The sequence below is a fragment of the Xenopus laevis genome, chromosome 8L, assembly GCF_017654675.1.
Source record: "Xenopus laevis strain J_2021 chromosome 8L, Xenopus_laevis_v10.1, whole genome shotgun sequence".
Lineage (NCBI taxonomy): Eukaryota > Metazoa > Chordata > Amphibia > Anura > Pipidae > Xenopus > Xenopus laevis.
The window spans coordinates 89812067-89829422 of record NC_054385.1 but is presented as its reverse complement, the minus strand read 5'-3'; the positions used below and the strand labels follow the sequence as shown (position 1 = coordinate 89829422).

At 38.3% G+C, this 17356-nt stretch overlaps 1 protein-coding gene across 7 annotated transcripts in view; it reads left to right on the top strand.

The window, feature by feature from the left end:
• The first annotated feature begins 13183 nt into the window (after positions 1-13183).
• The window catches only part of ppp1r13b.L (protein phosphatase 1 regulatory subunit 13B L homeolog), a 60399-nt gene continuing 56226 nt past the window's right edge, over positions 13184-17356 (top strand). For 2 of the 7 annotated variants that reach the window (XM_041572130.1, XM_041572128.1), the window contains exon 1: positions 14475-14654. In XM_041572130.1, the coding sequence (XP_041428064.1) occupies positions 14496-14654 (159 nt within the window). In that variant the 5' untranslated portion in view covers positions 14475-14495. 7 annotated transcript variants of the gene reach the window in all.

Sequence of the window (17356 nt, the reverse complement as noted above, 5' to 3'; positions counted from 1 at the left end):
CGCCAGCGTGACGTCATTTCGTAACTTTGCCAATTCATTAACGGGCGCTGGCGTAAATTCGCTGGTGTATTTTCGCCAAGGAGATAGATTCTGGCGCAACTTCGCACTCTGACGCCAGGCGAATTTACGGTCTGGCAAAAGAGTGTTATTGTATATTGTACAATATACAATAACTTATATACTTTATTCAGCTTACATCAATGTCTCCAAATGGGGGCATCAAAAAATATACTCATCTCTTACACATGAGATTGTTATCCAGGGACTCGCCCATATACTGGACCACCACAAGGTTAGTACCCGTTTCTCTCAGTTCAGAGATCCTTTATCATCAGTATATTATCTTTTGCTTTGAAAAACTTTGGTACATCATCCTCTGCTCTTTACAATCACAATACACAAAGCAGTGTCCCCTGTACATAAGGTACTTGTAAAATGTGCTGTATTGCAGTGTTTGACAGGAGCTTAACATTGTGAGGCCTATTTATCATGTTGTGTAAAACATTGGAGAAAACACCGGTGATGTTGCCCATTGCAACTAATCAGCAATTAGATTCAAGCAATGAAGACTTTCTCTTTTTTAAAGATCCAGTTCAATTAATTTCAGGAGGAAGTTGAAAAGAGACTAGAATATTTAAAATAAACTAAGGTTGAGGACCTGGTGTTATCTGCCCTAATAACAGCTCATCTTTGAGGTTGCCAAACCTTATTAGGCTTTCAGCCTTTTTTGATATCTTGCATGGTACCATGAATTTGTTAATTTGATATGTTGCCATTATTCAAAAAGCAATCCCATTCTTAAACTGATAACTATAGGCCTATTAGTTTGGACTCCAGCATTTGGAGATCATGGACTGGGAAGCAGGGCTGTCCTCAGGAGTTTCTGTTGGTATGGTGGGGGAGGGTGTAGTGGGGGCTGTATAGGGATACAAATGGTTTCAAAGTCATTACTTCTATGAGAAGGTGAGCAGAAACCTTGACTTTGGGAATGAAGTGTGTGATATTAGATTCTGATATAGATAATATAGTGTGTGTATATATATATATATATGTATTCAAAATATATATATATATATATATACACACACACACATATATGTATGTTTTACCAGGTGTCCGCACTCCAACTGGTCTTCCTTAATCAATCATGGGTGCAGGGTCAAATTGTGATATACAATAACTCAGAAGGACCTGCACTCCATGTACAATGAATCAAACTTCTTTAATAGTCATACATGCGTATCCAACATTTTTGCCCACATTAGGGCCTTTATCGAGAACAAATTGCATGTGAGCCTGTGTTTATATGTTGCCATTATTAAAAAAGCAATCCCATTCTTAAACTGATAACTATAGGCCTATTAGTTTGGACTCCAGCATAGACATAGACAACCTTGAGGTTGGCATTGTAAGTTCTGTTTTTGCTGACGACACTAGAATTGTGCATAACTATAGGCTCTATACAGTATGTGTTCATTGTGCAGCATGATCTGAATAAATTGGATGACTGGGCAAAAACTGGCAAAAGAGGTTCAACTTTTATAAATGCAAGGTTATGTACTTGAAAAAACATAACAAAAATGCTAGGTATACACTAAATGGAATTGAGTTGGGGCTTCCTTAACTTAAAAGGGCTTGAAGGTTATTGAAGATACAAGAATTTGCAACTCTAGGCAGTGTCATTCAGTGTCTTCTAAAATCAATTAAACACTCTGCTACTAAAAAGTGCTAAGGGACAAAAGCATAATTTTATCTCGATATTGAGCCCTGGCATAACCTTGTTTAAAGTATGCAGTGCACGTTTGAGCTGGAAAGAGTGCAGTCCCGGATTGTTACTGAAATGTCCCAACTTTCTCTTTGATCTCCTGCACTGAACAGCCAGAAAAAGATACAAAGTTTCTAATGTGCCATGTGCACTTGGATACTTTTGTAACGATTTAAGATAAGCAAAAAAGCAATATATATACATATATACATATATATATATATATATATATATATAAAGTCACTTTGGTGAGCGCACTCTTACCGGATTTCATAAGCAGTGGGTGCGTTGGTCAAATTTTCAGATACATAATAGTAAATGGACCCGCACTCCAAAATTTTCGTGAAGAAAAGTGATAAGATTTTTTTCACAGTTGCATATCCGACGTTTCGGTCCACACTGGGACCTTTTTCACCTTGAAAAAGGTTCCAGTGTGGACCGAAACGTCGGATATGCAACTGTGAAATAAAGCTTATCACTTTTCTTCACGAAAATTTTGGAGTGCGGGTCCATTTACTATTATACATATATAGATATATATATATGTTTTTATTTAATTTTCCATAATCAATCATAAAGGAGTTTCGATAAATTTCGTAAATAAAAATAAATTCCGTTATCAATACAGTCTTAACAGTCAATAATAAGTCAAAGGTATAAATTGAACTTAGCTGTCACTAATAGAACGATAATCTATACATCGATATTTCCCACAACCAAGACTTAGGAATGTTGGTTATAAACAACTCATAGATAACATCAGATTCGTTTGGTGACTCCTGGGGGTTGATCATGGACTCTGATCTCGTGGTCGGTGAGATTTTGTATATTAGAACTAGAAGACCAGTATTGCAGCATTTCTGTGCTCAGTTCTAGAATAGACCAATTGTTACTTTTAAACACCTGATTTCCCTCAGGGCAGTCATTCTACCTCCTCTTATGAAGACAAAGCTAATGAAAAATACATAATGCAAACCTGCCCTACATACTGTATATTGTCTCTTATCCCTGCCACTGAAAAGTGTTCTAAAAAGACTGTATATTAACCCATGCAGTCTATAGTTGAGAACATGTCTATAACAGTTATTTGCCATATGAAAGGGAATGATGTCAACGCTAAACGTCCTTTATAGGAAAGCGGATACTTTCCTATAAACAACATTTACACATCATTTTCTAAATGTAATATGTTCTGTCTATGATTATTTTCAACCTGCTAAATAGGGGTATCGGAATGTTCCTCTTCTTTATTAGGTGATACCAATTTTTGTGTGTGTGTGTGTGCACCTTCATCAAGTTAAAGAGGTTATTCACCTGAAAGTTAACTTTTAGTATGTTATAGAATGGGCAATTCTTGGCAAAATTTCAGTTACTCTTCATTTTTTATTTTGTATAGTTTTTGAATTATTTGCTTTCTTTTTTGGACTCTTTCCAGCTTTCAAATCACTAACCCAGACAGCCAAAAAAAATATTACTCTGCAAGGGTACAATTTTATAGTCATTTTATTAGTGATCTTTCTATTCAGGCCCTCTCCTGATTATCTTCCAATGTGTCATTCATACCATTGCCTGATTGCTACATTAATTTACACCATAGCAGCTGGATAGGTGCTGAAATTCCAAACTGAAGAAAAGTGCTAAATAACTGAAAAATATTAAAATATGAAGACTAATTGCATATTTTCTCAGAATATCACTCTTCACAGCATAGTTAAACGTAACAGCCCCTTTAGGGGTATATTACCATGACCTCATGTTACAAAGTATCAATGTTTTCAACAGTAGATGATGTACACATCACAGCTGGCATAATCCGTATTAAAGTATACAGCATCCAGGTAACTTAGTTACACTCCAAACTCTGTAAAGCAAACAAGAAATAAAAGGAGTGTTACTAAAGGGAACCTTTATAAATACACATATATAGTACCATGCTCCTCTTTTCTCAATAGTACCTTACTATCTTCTCCTCTTCTGGGAAGCCCACCTGTTTCAAAACTAAAAAAATAAAAATCTGTTTCGCAATGCCCTTTTCTCACCAAAGCGTTTTGAGACATATTTCTCTGAATGGTGTTTTCAACTACTTTTATGTTATTTTGTTTATTTAACCAGGCATTTATACATCATAACAAAGCCGCTATAATGCAGTCATACTATTCAAATACTAGTATTAGTTTAGAAACATTTATTTAACTTTTATTTTTATGATCACCAATAGAGGGAGGTATATTCTTTTTTATTTTCTATTAAGTCAGCGTTTATTAAAATATGAGTGAATGCTAATCTGTTATCATATTACTTCCTGTATATAGTAAACGTGAACTAAAAGTACCCGTTGTCAGCACTAAAATACAAAAAGCCTAGCATAAGGAAATGTCCTCTTGCATATATGTAGAAATCCCATCCCTTCATCCCAGCACAAGTTTCCTCATGGCCATACAGTCACCTTATAAAATGTCAACAGGCACAGAGGTACATTGGCTAAAAGATATATATATATATATATATATATATATATATATATATATATATATGTATGCACAGGCCCTAGTTGCACTGATATTAAATTGTATTACATTCGACGGGAAGTTCACAATGCATACAACAAATTATCAAAATCTTACCAAAACACGCAGTGTTTTAAAATAATTTATCTTTAATCTGCAGAACCATGCACTAAATTTTTGTATTGTACAGGGATTTTACAGAGATAATAATAGTGAATTATGACATTTTATGATTTCTAAGATGATTGGTGTTATTGGTCACAGAACGATAGCAGTAAGCACAAAAATGCATTTAAAGGGTTTCTACAGAAATGCATATTTGCCCTTTTTGCTCTTTATCCTCATTAAATGTATGCTCTGCTTAAAGTGGACCCGTCACCAAAAAAAAATTATTCAAAATCACATTAGTCAAGCAAAATAAACTTTAATTACACTATATAAGTTATTTAAATCTTGTTTCCTTCAGTCTGGGAATTCATAATTATAACAAGCAGGCAGGAGCCATTTTGTGGACACTAATATTAAGGCAAGCCTTGCATCATCTCAAAATCTTGTTTGTGCACCAGAATGGGGGACCTGATGTCCATCCCCATGCCCTGACTCCACAATTAAATGGTGAAGAGAACGGGGGAACGTGGGGAGAGCAGTGACATCTAGGAAGTGCTGAATGGAAAGTGAAAGTAATTGTCTGCCCCACCTCTATGCCTAGGCATAGAGGCGGGGCAGACAATATTTGATTGACAGCTGAGATTTCTAAATTAGTTTACAACAGCTATGAATGCTTTAATAAAAAATAGAAATTGGATTTCATGTTTAATTTGAAAAGGACTTTTATTATACAGATTTTTGTGTCTGGGTGACGGGTCCACTTTAAATGGACATGTCCTTGTGTCATGATTTTACTGTTTCCTGTTTTTATAAATTATTTGTCAAACTAAATTCAATAAAGTAGTAGTACAGATACTTTATTTGAGGTATTAATATCTGTTTTTTAGGGGGAAAATATACGAAAATGGTGTAAAATGTGGTATTTGTTTGGATATAACTACAGTACACCTACTGACAAGCAATTTCATGAGAAAATGTCCAAAAATGATATTCCTGTGGGCACTTGTATTTTCTAGTAACTATCCCTTTACATCTTTTGTTAAAACTATTCTCTTTGGCAGAAACAAAGCTATGTTCTCCTTTGCATAGACTCTTGTTTTTCCAGGGCTGGGTTCTGCATTGTGCTAAATATAGGGTTTCCAGTGAAGCAAGCAAAGTTTGCAGATGATGCATAATGCTGCAGTCCCAGCAGTTATTGGCTGCTATACATGACCGTTAATGCAGTATATACTGGAAAGGTCTGACATACTGTCATGTGTAAAGTTACATGTTTTGAACTCACTGTCCTTTTAATCCATGAGCTGGTCAGTGCATGGATACAGTCTCTTTTTCAAATGTAGTTCATTGTTTCATAGATTAAATTACAGATGCATTATAGACGTGTCCTTTTATTTTCCGGCTTGCCTTAAACATTGGTACTTCTAGCCAAATTATCAATCCAACTTGTGCATCCTTCATGTTCTTAACCTATGACTGTTCTGAAGGCCACATGTTCACTAACCACTTCAGCCATTTAAAGGAAATCTAAAGCTTAACTTAAGAAGTAGCTAGAAATTTTTACATTATGTTTTGGGCTTCTGTACCAGCCCAAGACAACCACAACCCATTAGCAGGGAAGATATGTGTCTCTGAAGATGCCCCAGTAGCTCCCCATCTTCTTTTCTGCTGATTCACTGCACATGCTCTGTTCTGCTGTCACTTACTGAGTTTTGGGACCCACTCAAAATATACAGCACACACAGAATATAAATGTCACAGTATAAGGTTTGGTTAGTAATTAATACAGATAATAACTACATGACAGCACAAAAATCAGTGCAATTAGCATCAAAATTCAATAATCAGCCTTGTATCATCAGCTTATATAACAGGCCAACCTCATTTTCTGCTTGATAATTTGCAACTACCCCTAAGCTTAGCTTCTCAACAGCTGCTCGGCGCTCACTGAGCATGTGAGTGTTACAGGCACTTTCCAAGATGGCGACCCCCTGTGACAAGTATAAAAGTCCTGGATCATTGCTGTTATTGACAAGCTGAAACTTTAGGCTGGTACAATATGTTCAGTACATAAAATATGGCAGTTTTAGCCATATTCATTTTTAGGATTAAGTTCTCCTTTAAGTGTGCATTTGTATGTACATAGTCTGCTAATAATAGACCACCCTCAATTGGGACTTTGACCAATATTAAAATACCAAGGCCCAGTTACAACTTGGTAAGCCAGTGATATGCTCTATTCTGGAACAGAATTATCCTCTGGTGTTTTCCAATAGTGGTAGTCATAATGAATATCAGTGGTCGCTAGTTATATATTCCATACTTACTTTATTTCCTACTTAATCCACCTAGCATAGTTACTTAGTAATTTAATAATTTCGGATAGAATGACACATGTCCATCCAGTTAAACCTTTTAGCCTATAAAACCTGCTTAACTGCTAGCGTATGCAGAGAATGGTGAAAAACACCCTCTGGGGCCTCTCCAATTTGCCTCAGAGGGGTAAGAATTTCCTTTCAAGATGTCAGTCAGACCAGCCTCTGTATCAACACTGTATTAAGAGAACATTTCAGTAACCCTGTATTGTCCTACCTACCAAACTGACTCCCAACACTTTCTTGAAGCTATCTAATGTATCTGCCAGTGCAACTGCTTTAAGAAAAGAATCCCACTTCACATCTCTCATTGTAAAAAAATGTTTTTGAATATTAGGATGGAACCTCCTTTGCTCTAATCTGAATGTATGCCCTTGTGTCTGTTAGAAGGGTGTAATGATGAATTAAGCATCCTTGTTTATTCTAGGGATCCCCTGGTATATTTTCTCTAGTGTAAACATTTCCAACTTGTCCAGCCTTTCATAGCTGAGACTTTCAATACCCTAACCAGCTTAGCTGCCCTGCTTTGAAATCTGTCTAATACAATAATATCCAATTTGAGCACAGGAGATCAAAACAGCTATTTACAGTATACCCCTTTTGATACAGCTCAACACCTTGTTTGCCTTTGCAGCTACTGACTGGCATCACTTGCTACAGCAAAGTTTATTATCTACAAGGAAACATCACTGTTTTTGGGCCTGCTGCCGCCTGACATAACAATCCTGACGCCGCCCCCTTTTCTGCTTTGTGTTTAAACCGATGGAGCAGGTCAACGGGGAGCCGCATCACTAATGCAGAGAGTGCTATTGCACTCACTGCACTAGCAGAGCCAAATTTCTGGTTTAAAAATATGGAAATTCAGCTCTTAAAGTTACCAAAGGCGGCACTACTTCACGGCAGAAGAGGACCTGCAAGGTTCTTTTCCATTATGGATTTGCCTAATGCAGTTCCATGAATGGTTCAAGTGGCTTGCATGTTTTACATACATTTATCAACAATTAATCTTACCTGCCACTTAACCACCCAGCTTGCCTTTTTTTTTTCAGATTCTGTAGCAAGGATGCCACATCCTGGATAGAATTAATTAGGCTGCATAATTTTGTTTCATATGCAAATACTTTACTCCTGATACATTATGCTGATACACTACTTACAATGCCCACCAAAAAGTCATTAAAGGGGTGGTTCACCTTTATTACAGATTTTAAAAAAGAATTTACATGATATTTGTCATTTGGTTTAATGTTAAAAAAAATTGATTGTTTTTAACATACAATATCTACCTTCAGTGGTAGTGCTGCATAAAATATCTTCACTTTGCAAGTCAAGGGACTCACATCACAGGGAGGCGCCCGCAATGCTCATTCTGTGATTGTTTCTTCTCTTGCTGTTTTGGCTATTCATTGATCCGATTTGCTGAATTGCATCAGCCAATCAAATCACAGATATGCAAATGATGGGCACATGTGCAATAAACATTAATGCCTATACTTCCTACAGGCTGCTGGGAACATCAGAATAAAGTAGACAGGACCTTAGTCAGCCAAGGTGTTGCCAATCCTCCTGGCTTGGGCAGAGAGTAAAGACCTAAGAATCTATGCAGCTCTACCTTTTCAGGTAGATGTTTTGAAAACGAACATTTTTTAAAATTATGTAAATGACTATATAGCCTTATTTAAAAAAAAAAAACTGTAATAAACCAATGACCAAATATAAACATGGACCCAATAGAGAACCCTGCGGCATCCCATTAAGAACACTACTCCAAGTAGAAAATATACCATTGAGAGCCACCCTCTGTACACAATTCTTTTGCCAGATTTCTATCCATATATAAACAACATCACCCAAACCAAAATACCTTATAAAGCACTTTGGTAGGACTTTCAAAAGGTGAAAATATTTTCTAAAATGCTTACATTTGCTACAGTTCCAGTGTATATTTGCTTTCTACAACAAACATGCACGATTGCCCAGAGATTTTAGTGCTTGCAATTCTGGTTTATTAGAGATCAATAGATTCTGTATAGAAGTATAAATATTCTAACTGTGTAATACAGGTATGGGACCTGTTATGCAGAATGCTTGGGACCTGGGGTTTCCAGATAATGGATCTTTCTCTAATTTTGATCTTCACACCTTAAAGGGATACTGTCATGGGAAAACATGTTTTTTTTAAAATGCATCAGTCTAAAGAGCAAACTGTTTTTTTTTTATATTTAATGTTGAAATTTGACATCAGGCTAGACATATTGTCACTCTGCTGCACAGAGTGTGTGCGCATGCTCGCAATGTTTTTGCCGTGATCTGGCCCAGCGAGGCCCACAACAGCCAGGGGTCCACCGGATTTTTCCAGGTGTTCCACCGGCCAACCCTTATTCCATATGCCATTATGACCATAATTGGGCTCTATCCTAGAATACTGGCACAGTTAAAAGTTATTCACCATAAATTCATACTGTTTTTCTGGATAGGGAGTGTCTTTCTCTCAGTCCTTCTCTCTTTCTTAACCTTTAGTCCTTACTATTTCTTAATTTTAGGCCTTAATATTGAGTTATCACGTTCTTGTGTTATGTATTTCAGAATAGTGGAACAAGCAGATACTGGAAAAATGATGGTTCTACATGCGTATTACTAACCAAAGTTTTGCCTAATATTTTATTATTATCACTCATCATTTACATTCCAAAAGCATTACTTGAGACCCTGCCCAGAAGAGCTTATAATTTCCCTTCCATAGAAACAGAAACACACCCTAGGTGTCAGTTTAATAAGAAACCAAGTGGCCTATCAGTATCTTCAGGGATGTAGCTAGAAACCCCCTGGGCCCCAGTTAAACAATTTGACTTATGCTTTTGCAGCTTCCAAACTCCCATGCCCCCAGCTGCTGCCAGTTTATTAACATCATATCCCCTCTATGCACCCATATCCCTACTTATAAGCAGAATTGTACACTGCACCTTGGAATATTGAAGGTAACAAAACTTCCTGACAAATTAAACTGTGACTTTCAGGTTGTCTCTGCACAGGACCCTCTCTAGAAGGCTACTAAGGCAGCAATCCTTTAAAACACTTTTCATCTCTCCATGGTGTAAAAATGCATATGGCACTCACTGAATAGTCCGAATGGGTTCCTTACTTGAGTAGTTCCCTGCATCTAATGTTAACCCCATATCTACTGTTTTATGATATAAAACCGTGAGTTATTTGTAAGTAGAGGAACTCCTGGGTCCTAAGGCAGTTGTAGCCCCTGACTATCCATTTTCATACAACCCTAACTTTGTTCTTAGACCATAGGGGGAAACCCAGACATGAGAAGTGTTCCATGAAGAACTTGTTGAAATTGTACCCAAAACCCCAGTGCTGCCCAGGACTGGACTCCGACTGGGATTCAATAGGCCCAGGCATTCCTAGTACACAGAGACCCAAACAGCTCCCACCAGCACACTTAGTAGTCACTTTTTATGGCATCTTACAGCAGCCCCTCTGGCATTTACCAGAACCCACAGCTTGCCAGTCTGGGCCTGGTGCTGCCTACAGCAATTCTAACCACTGTGCCACCATGACACACCCATAGAATTTTTTTTTATTAAATGTACTTCTATCTACTACACAGTATAAAAATACATTTTCATAAAAAAAGTGCATTTTGTCATCTATTCCTCTATTCCTTCACCTTAGAAAATTCTGGTCTGGTAAGTATTGAAATAATGCTCAAATTATGAGTTTTTTGTAAGACATGTTGTTTAGGAAACTCCTCTTACTCCAGGGGGTATATAAATTGCAAGCCTCTGACCAGCTTGTGCTGAAATTCCCATGACTCTTAGCTGGCCTGGCCAGAAGTTGTACTTCAGCATCAGATGCAATCTGAGCCTTTTTGCCTAAGGCAAAATTTCTTTGACTTGTACAACAGACAAGTGGAGTACTTCACGTGCAAAGGATTGTAGCTACTTAAAGGGATACTGTCATGGGAAAAAAATTTTTTTTCAAAATGCATCAGTTAATAGTGCTACTCCAGCAGAATTCTGCACTGAAATCCATTTCTCAAAAGAGCAAACAGATTTTTTTATATTCAATTTTGAAATCTGACATGGGGCTAGACATTTTGTCAATTTCCCAGCTGCCCCATGTCATGTGACTTGTGCCTGCACTTCAGGAGAGAAATGCTTTCTGGCAGGCTGCTGTTTTTCCTTCTCAATGTAACTGAATGTGTCCCAGTGGGACATGGGTTTTTACTATTGAGTGTTGTTCTTAGATCTACCAGGCAGCTGTTATCTTGTGTTAGGGAGCTGTTATCTGGTTACCTTCCCATTGTTCTTTTGTTTGGCTGCTGGGGGGGTAAAGGGAGGGGGTGATATCACTCCAACTTGCAGTACAGCAGTAAAGAGTGATTGAAGTTTATCAGAGCACAAGTCACATGACATGGGGCAGCTGGGAAATTGACAAAATGTCTAGCCCCATGTCAGATTTCAAAATTGAATATAAAAAAATCTGTTTGCTCTTTTGAGAAATGGATTTCAGTGCAGAATTCTGCTGGAGTAGCACTATTAACTGATGCATTTTGAAAAAAAAATTTTTTCCCATGACAGTATCCCTTTAAGGTTATAAATTACAGTGACAAATAGATCCTGAAGCATTAAGCATTTATATTTATATGATTCTGTCAGGTTCACTCTGATTAATCCAACTAAGCGGCAAGTAGTTTCATTGTAATTAATTGTAACATTTTCTGAGTGACTCATTACTCACTGAAATGAATATGACCTGAGCAACTATTTAAAAAGACCAAAATATTAAAAGGTGTGTATATATTTTGTATCATTTCTTGACTTCAGCGGTTATTGTTTTGGATCGATCCGATGCATTCATCTTTTGCTAAACACAAGTCTATTTCTCACACACGCCCTCATGGAAAGGGTGTGTAACATTTTTTCCAAGAACACTCCTTTCAGCATTAGTATTTCAGTATTATTTTTATTCAGCAGTAACAGCTGACACAACATGAACACGAAGAATAACACACAACTAATAACTGTATGTGCAACATACTAAAAGGAAGAGGTATATTACTTATAGTAAAGGCTGTTCAGCAAGTTGTTTTACGATTGTTTTGCTATTTTGACCATTGCATTGTTATTCTGGCTCAGCACACTACATTTATACCTTTCCTATCCAACACAGGCTGGGAAAGGGGAACCCCCAGGAGACCATGCATTGCACACAATTATTCTACTCAGATGGGCCCTTATTAAGTGGTGGAGGAACAGTTTTGTAGCTGAACTGCAATTCTCATATGCAGCAGCAGTTATACAGAAAATATTGGGTGCTAATGTTATACAGCAGCAGGGAGTTTAAGGGACATATAAACTTAAGGGGCAAGCCAACCCAAAATAAAAATGTGCTTAATAAAATAAATTATTCTTAGCAACTTTGCAATATACATATATTGCAAATTTTCTATTTTTTTTCAGTTATTTCTATATGTATTGCTATTGAAATCAGTGTTTGTCCCTTTCTTTTCTCTGCCCTGATGATTCACTGTTGATCCAATGTAAGACAAGACAGCTGATTAACAGACCTATCTTTGCTGGGGGATGAAGGGGTATGTTTATCAAGTTGTTATATGGTTCTTTTACTGGCCTTATTCTTATGAGAGGACCACCCATATAGCTATAAGGAGTAGGAGGCAATAAATACAATTAAAATGGTCAAGTTCTGACAAGTAGAACTGATTTTCTGAAAAATTGTCTGGAAAGGCTATCTGAGAAGAACAATACAGGGTGTAGTTCATCTAATTATTAGCCCATATTTATAAACCACAGGCCTATTCCAGAATGCTACACAATAGTGACATGTATACATTGAATATACAGATTACAGAGGGCCCTGCTAAGTAAACCATACACTCTCTATTGAACTATATATATACATATAGACACAGGAATCTATATTTCTATCTGTTCATTGGCAGCATGCCCATTTCACTTGCCAAACCTTTAAGAGGGAAGCCAATGTAAAAGGGTGTGAGGGAAAAAGTTTACACATGTAGTTTACAAATGGGATGAGATGTCTCGTGCTGATATGCAGGCTGCAGCAGTGTAATGGGAGGAATGTGAGCCACAGGCAGGTACAAGCTCTGGGCTCATTTAGCAGAGAGCTCCTGACAAATGTTTTGTTAGAACATTCATTGTTTCCTGTCGCGCCGGCCGACGGTGACAACAGACAGGAATGCATTCTCGCCTTCCTCTGTCACTAATGGCCCGTCACCCTAGATCACAGCGAACACTTCAGCAGCAGCAGCACCCTACATTCACCTGAGAGGGTTCTTGGCAGGAGGGCGGGGACCTTCGTCGAGTCACGCCCCCTTTACCCATTCTTAGCATTCCAGAGGTCTGACGTCACTTGTGACTGACAGCCTTTCTAGTCGGAGCCGTGGAGGTGAGCGAGGTGCAGAGTGAGGCCAGCAGCTAATCGTTCCCTCAACTGACTGCAGTGTTAATCAGGGCTTCATTTACCTGAGCCACGCCCATCGGCCCGCCTCTTTGGGGGGGCGTATAGCGTTACTCTTCGTTCCCACCGCGTCCATCTCCTAACCTGTGGCGGCGCTTGTACCTCTCTGACTGCCGCTAGCCAGGAAGCAAGGAAGGAAGGAAGGGAGGGAGCAGCGATAGCAGGAGGAGGAGGAGAGGCCTTGCCCGAGGATTCGCAGCCATTTCAGTGGCGAACACATCCTCCTGGAGCGAAGAGCAGGTCTGTGAGGGAGGGAGCAGCCCGCACACAGGGGCCCCTCACTTGTCACCCGGATAGGGCCCCCGTCGCTGCTGTGAAGATGATGCCGGTAAGACATGCGAGGAGCCGTGCTGCTTATATGGGGGTGTGCGTGTTCACTGAGCGATCCATTATTATAGGCAAACGCGACGCTATGGCTGCTTCTCTAATACTACGGCTGTTCAATGTATGGCCCACAGATCTTCTAACTCCCAGCACCCACCGCTGCCAGAGAGAGAGAGGTTTGGCTGCTGGGAGTTCTACAGGTCGCTAATCCCTGCTGTATCGATACATCGATAGTATTTAACTGTAATTGCTGATTCTTTCCTATTCATACATATCCTATGTCTCGCCTCCATCATTTCTCATTCATACCTATGTCTTTTGCACCGACCCCTCTCGTGTATTGCAGAGTGCCTCTTTATTACTGTACACAGCTGTATGATGGCTAATTGTGCCCCTTTATTACTGTACAGGACTGGATCATGGGTAATTGTGGCTCTGTTACTGTACAGAGCTGGATCATGGATGATTGTGGCAATAATACTGTACAGAGCTATATGATGGGTGATTTTGGCTCTATTAGTGTATAGAGCTGGATCATGGGTGATTGTGGCTCTATTACTGTACAGAGCTGTATGATGGGTGCTGTATGGGTGACTGTGGCTGCAGCTAGAGGGACACTTTCCCTATGAGCTCTGCAGTGGTTGCAGCCCAGTCCTTTTCCTGCTAAGGGCACTGCAGTGTCAAGCAGATGGTGTCAGCAACCTTTTCCTGTCATTCTTTTACTTCCTTAACATTCTATTGGAACACAGAATTAACATTTAAGGGAACCAGCGAGGATGTTTTTCTTAAGCCTTCAATGTGGGAAGGGCTAGCAGCAGCGTTCGTAGCTGGCATGTCCTGTAGGGCACAATGGTTGGGTAAAATGACAGCCAAGGAATGAAAGAGCAATGATTTAAGTATTCTATTATGATTCATAGGCAGACATCCATAACCTTTATTGCATTTATATTTTTTTCTAATTACCGCTCATTGAATGTTGCCGTCAGCCATAGACTTCACTCATGCCACAGGCTTTGTTCTGATCTGTTCAATTGGTCTGACTTGCTTGATCTGAACACCACCCAGGTATTTCTATGATAGCCTCATGGGTCTGTTAACACTGTGTAATCTGACTGCAAGTGTCTCGTTTCATCAGTTTGCTATTTAGATACTCATTCATTTCTATCCAGTCATGGAAGAAGGAGGAAGCTGGATGCTGTTGAGTCACATAAAAATGTACACCGGGAATCTGATTTTTTTTTATCCAGTTACTATGGAAGTAACTTTGGGCAAACAGTGAACACTGTTCTGTCACCATGGTCTGATCTCTAAAGCAACATGTATGTATATCACTAGTCAGACCTTTTGATTCTGCTTGTGATCTTGTCCAGTACTTGTGTGGCTCTGGTTTTACTTTCCATGTTTATACCATGTTCAGCTGTTATGGCTGCATTTAAATATATGTGGCATTAGTAAACTCTTTCATCTAATAAATCCGCATTTGCTTTGTACTTGGGTCTCTGTTGGCATTTCCATCAAGGTGTTGCTGTTAAGTTTGTATTAAAAATAGAAGTCTGATATGGTCCAATACAGATTAGTTTGAGAGTGTGGTTTGTTCATGCCTGGAAGGAATGTGTCCTTTGTACTACAGATTAGACTAAACAGAAATAATTATGCACACACTATTCCTGACCCAGACTGATTATATTTTGAGTCACTTTAATCACATGTTTCTATATTTTTATTAAGATTTAAGTCATCAAGGGAGACTTATGACTAGTACTTAATGAGACAAATGGTGTCAAATATCTCTTTTTGTCTCCCAGCAAAGCCATGATATAGAAATCCAAATTCTCATAAGATAGATGGTGTTTTGATTGCTATGGTGCTCTATTAAGACCCTTTCCCTTTTATCTACTAGACTCTTATTCATGAAATAGAATGGGTTTGCCATCAGTATGGATTATATGAAGGCAGACTTGGATACCAGCTACTGCTTCTTATATGTGTACATGTTTGTTCTGGTGTAATTGAGGTCTAATTTAGAATTGTAATCTTTTAATTGTCTGTTGTCTGAATGGATGCCTATGAGGGAGAGTGCAGATCTCCAAAAAAGATGTTAACTGCCTACAAACACAGTTGAAAATCATGAAATAATCCTTTTAATACAATTGGGTGCCACTGGCAGTTATTTCATGAGATCTGTGTGAGTAAAGTACAGTTGATAGTGTCCTTTCTATATGAGTAGACCTGGAAAGGTTTTATAGGTTGTAGCTTGAGCCACAGATATGTAAGTTGATTATTCAGTGTTGCTAATTAGGAGAACATGTCACTCTGAAAAGGTGGTAGTAGGGATTTAACTGAGTATGGCAATATTTTTATTCATTTTTAATTATAAATTCGTTATTAATTTTAGTTATAGTTAAAGGGGTGGTTCACCTTCGCCAATTCTAAGCAACTTTTCTATTGACCTTCATTTTTTTTTTTTTAATTGTTTTTGAATTATTTGCGGTTTTCTTCTGCCAATTTCCACCTTCCAAATGGGGGTCACTGGCCCCATCTAAAAAAAAACAAATGCTCTGTAAGGCTACAAATGTATTTTTATTTATACTTTTTACTTCTTGTCCGTCTTTTCAGGCTTCTCCTATTCATATTCCAGTCTCTTATTCAAATCAGTGCATGGTTGCTAGGGTCATTTGGACCCTAGCAACCAGATTTCCAAATTGACAAATTGGAGAGCTGCTGAATAAAAAGCTAAATAGCTCAAACACAAATAAAACACAAATAATGAAAACCAATTGCAAAATGTCTTAGAATATCACTCTCTACATCATACTAAAAGTTAATTTAAAGGTGAACAATACCTAGTCTCATGACTTGTTTTTTATATACTCTGCTTTTTTTGTTTTGGACACTGTATAATTCCTATAATTGGACTGAGGCTTGTCCCTTTGCCATCACATTATTCAGTGATTCATTTTTAACAACATTCCTTTCTTATATCTGAAGATATAATGATTCAGCTCTTTAAGCAAGTATGTAACTCAACCTGATATTTTATTGCTATTAATACACATTATCATTTATCCCAGACTTGAAACCATCTGCCTGTTGCAAATGTCGGGTATTTTATGTTTAATATATGTGTATTGTATATATTTTATTGGCAAAAAATTCACCTGTTTATGATGTATTTAGTTTTATGTAAAGGGATGACCTTCATTGGAATGTGCAAAATCAGTGGGAGGGGAAAAGGCTTAGTAGTGCATTATATACTAGTCCTACTGTATTTGTCTTTGTACTTAAAGGGCAAGTTTAGCAATGGGCAAAAAAGGTCATTTGTCTGTGCCACAAATCAAATTGGAAATGTAATAAAAGGTGCAAAGTTTGGCACTGGTCTAATAAATCATAGCAATCAATCACTTACTGTTCATCAGTTGTATGGGGGTCTGCATAAAGGAGAAACAACCCCTTTACCAAAAAAAAATTACCCCCCCCCTGCTCCCCCCAGCCTGGCTGCACCCCCAGGAAAATGCCCCTAACTTTTTACTTACCCCTTGGTGCAGATTCAGGGATCACAGTTCACCACAGCCATCTTCCGGGTCTTCGTGTTTTCTTCCGGCGATTCTGCAATTTCCTTCCATTACGGTGAACTGCGATCCTTGAATCTGCACGAGGGGTAAGGAAAAAGTTAGGGGCATTTACTGGGGGGGGGCAGCTAGTCTGGGGGGGAGGAGGTAGAGGGGTCTATGTGGGGTTTTTTTGATAAAGTTTTTGTTTCTCCTTTA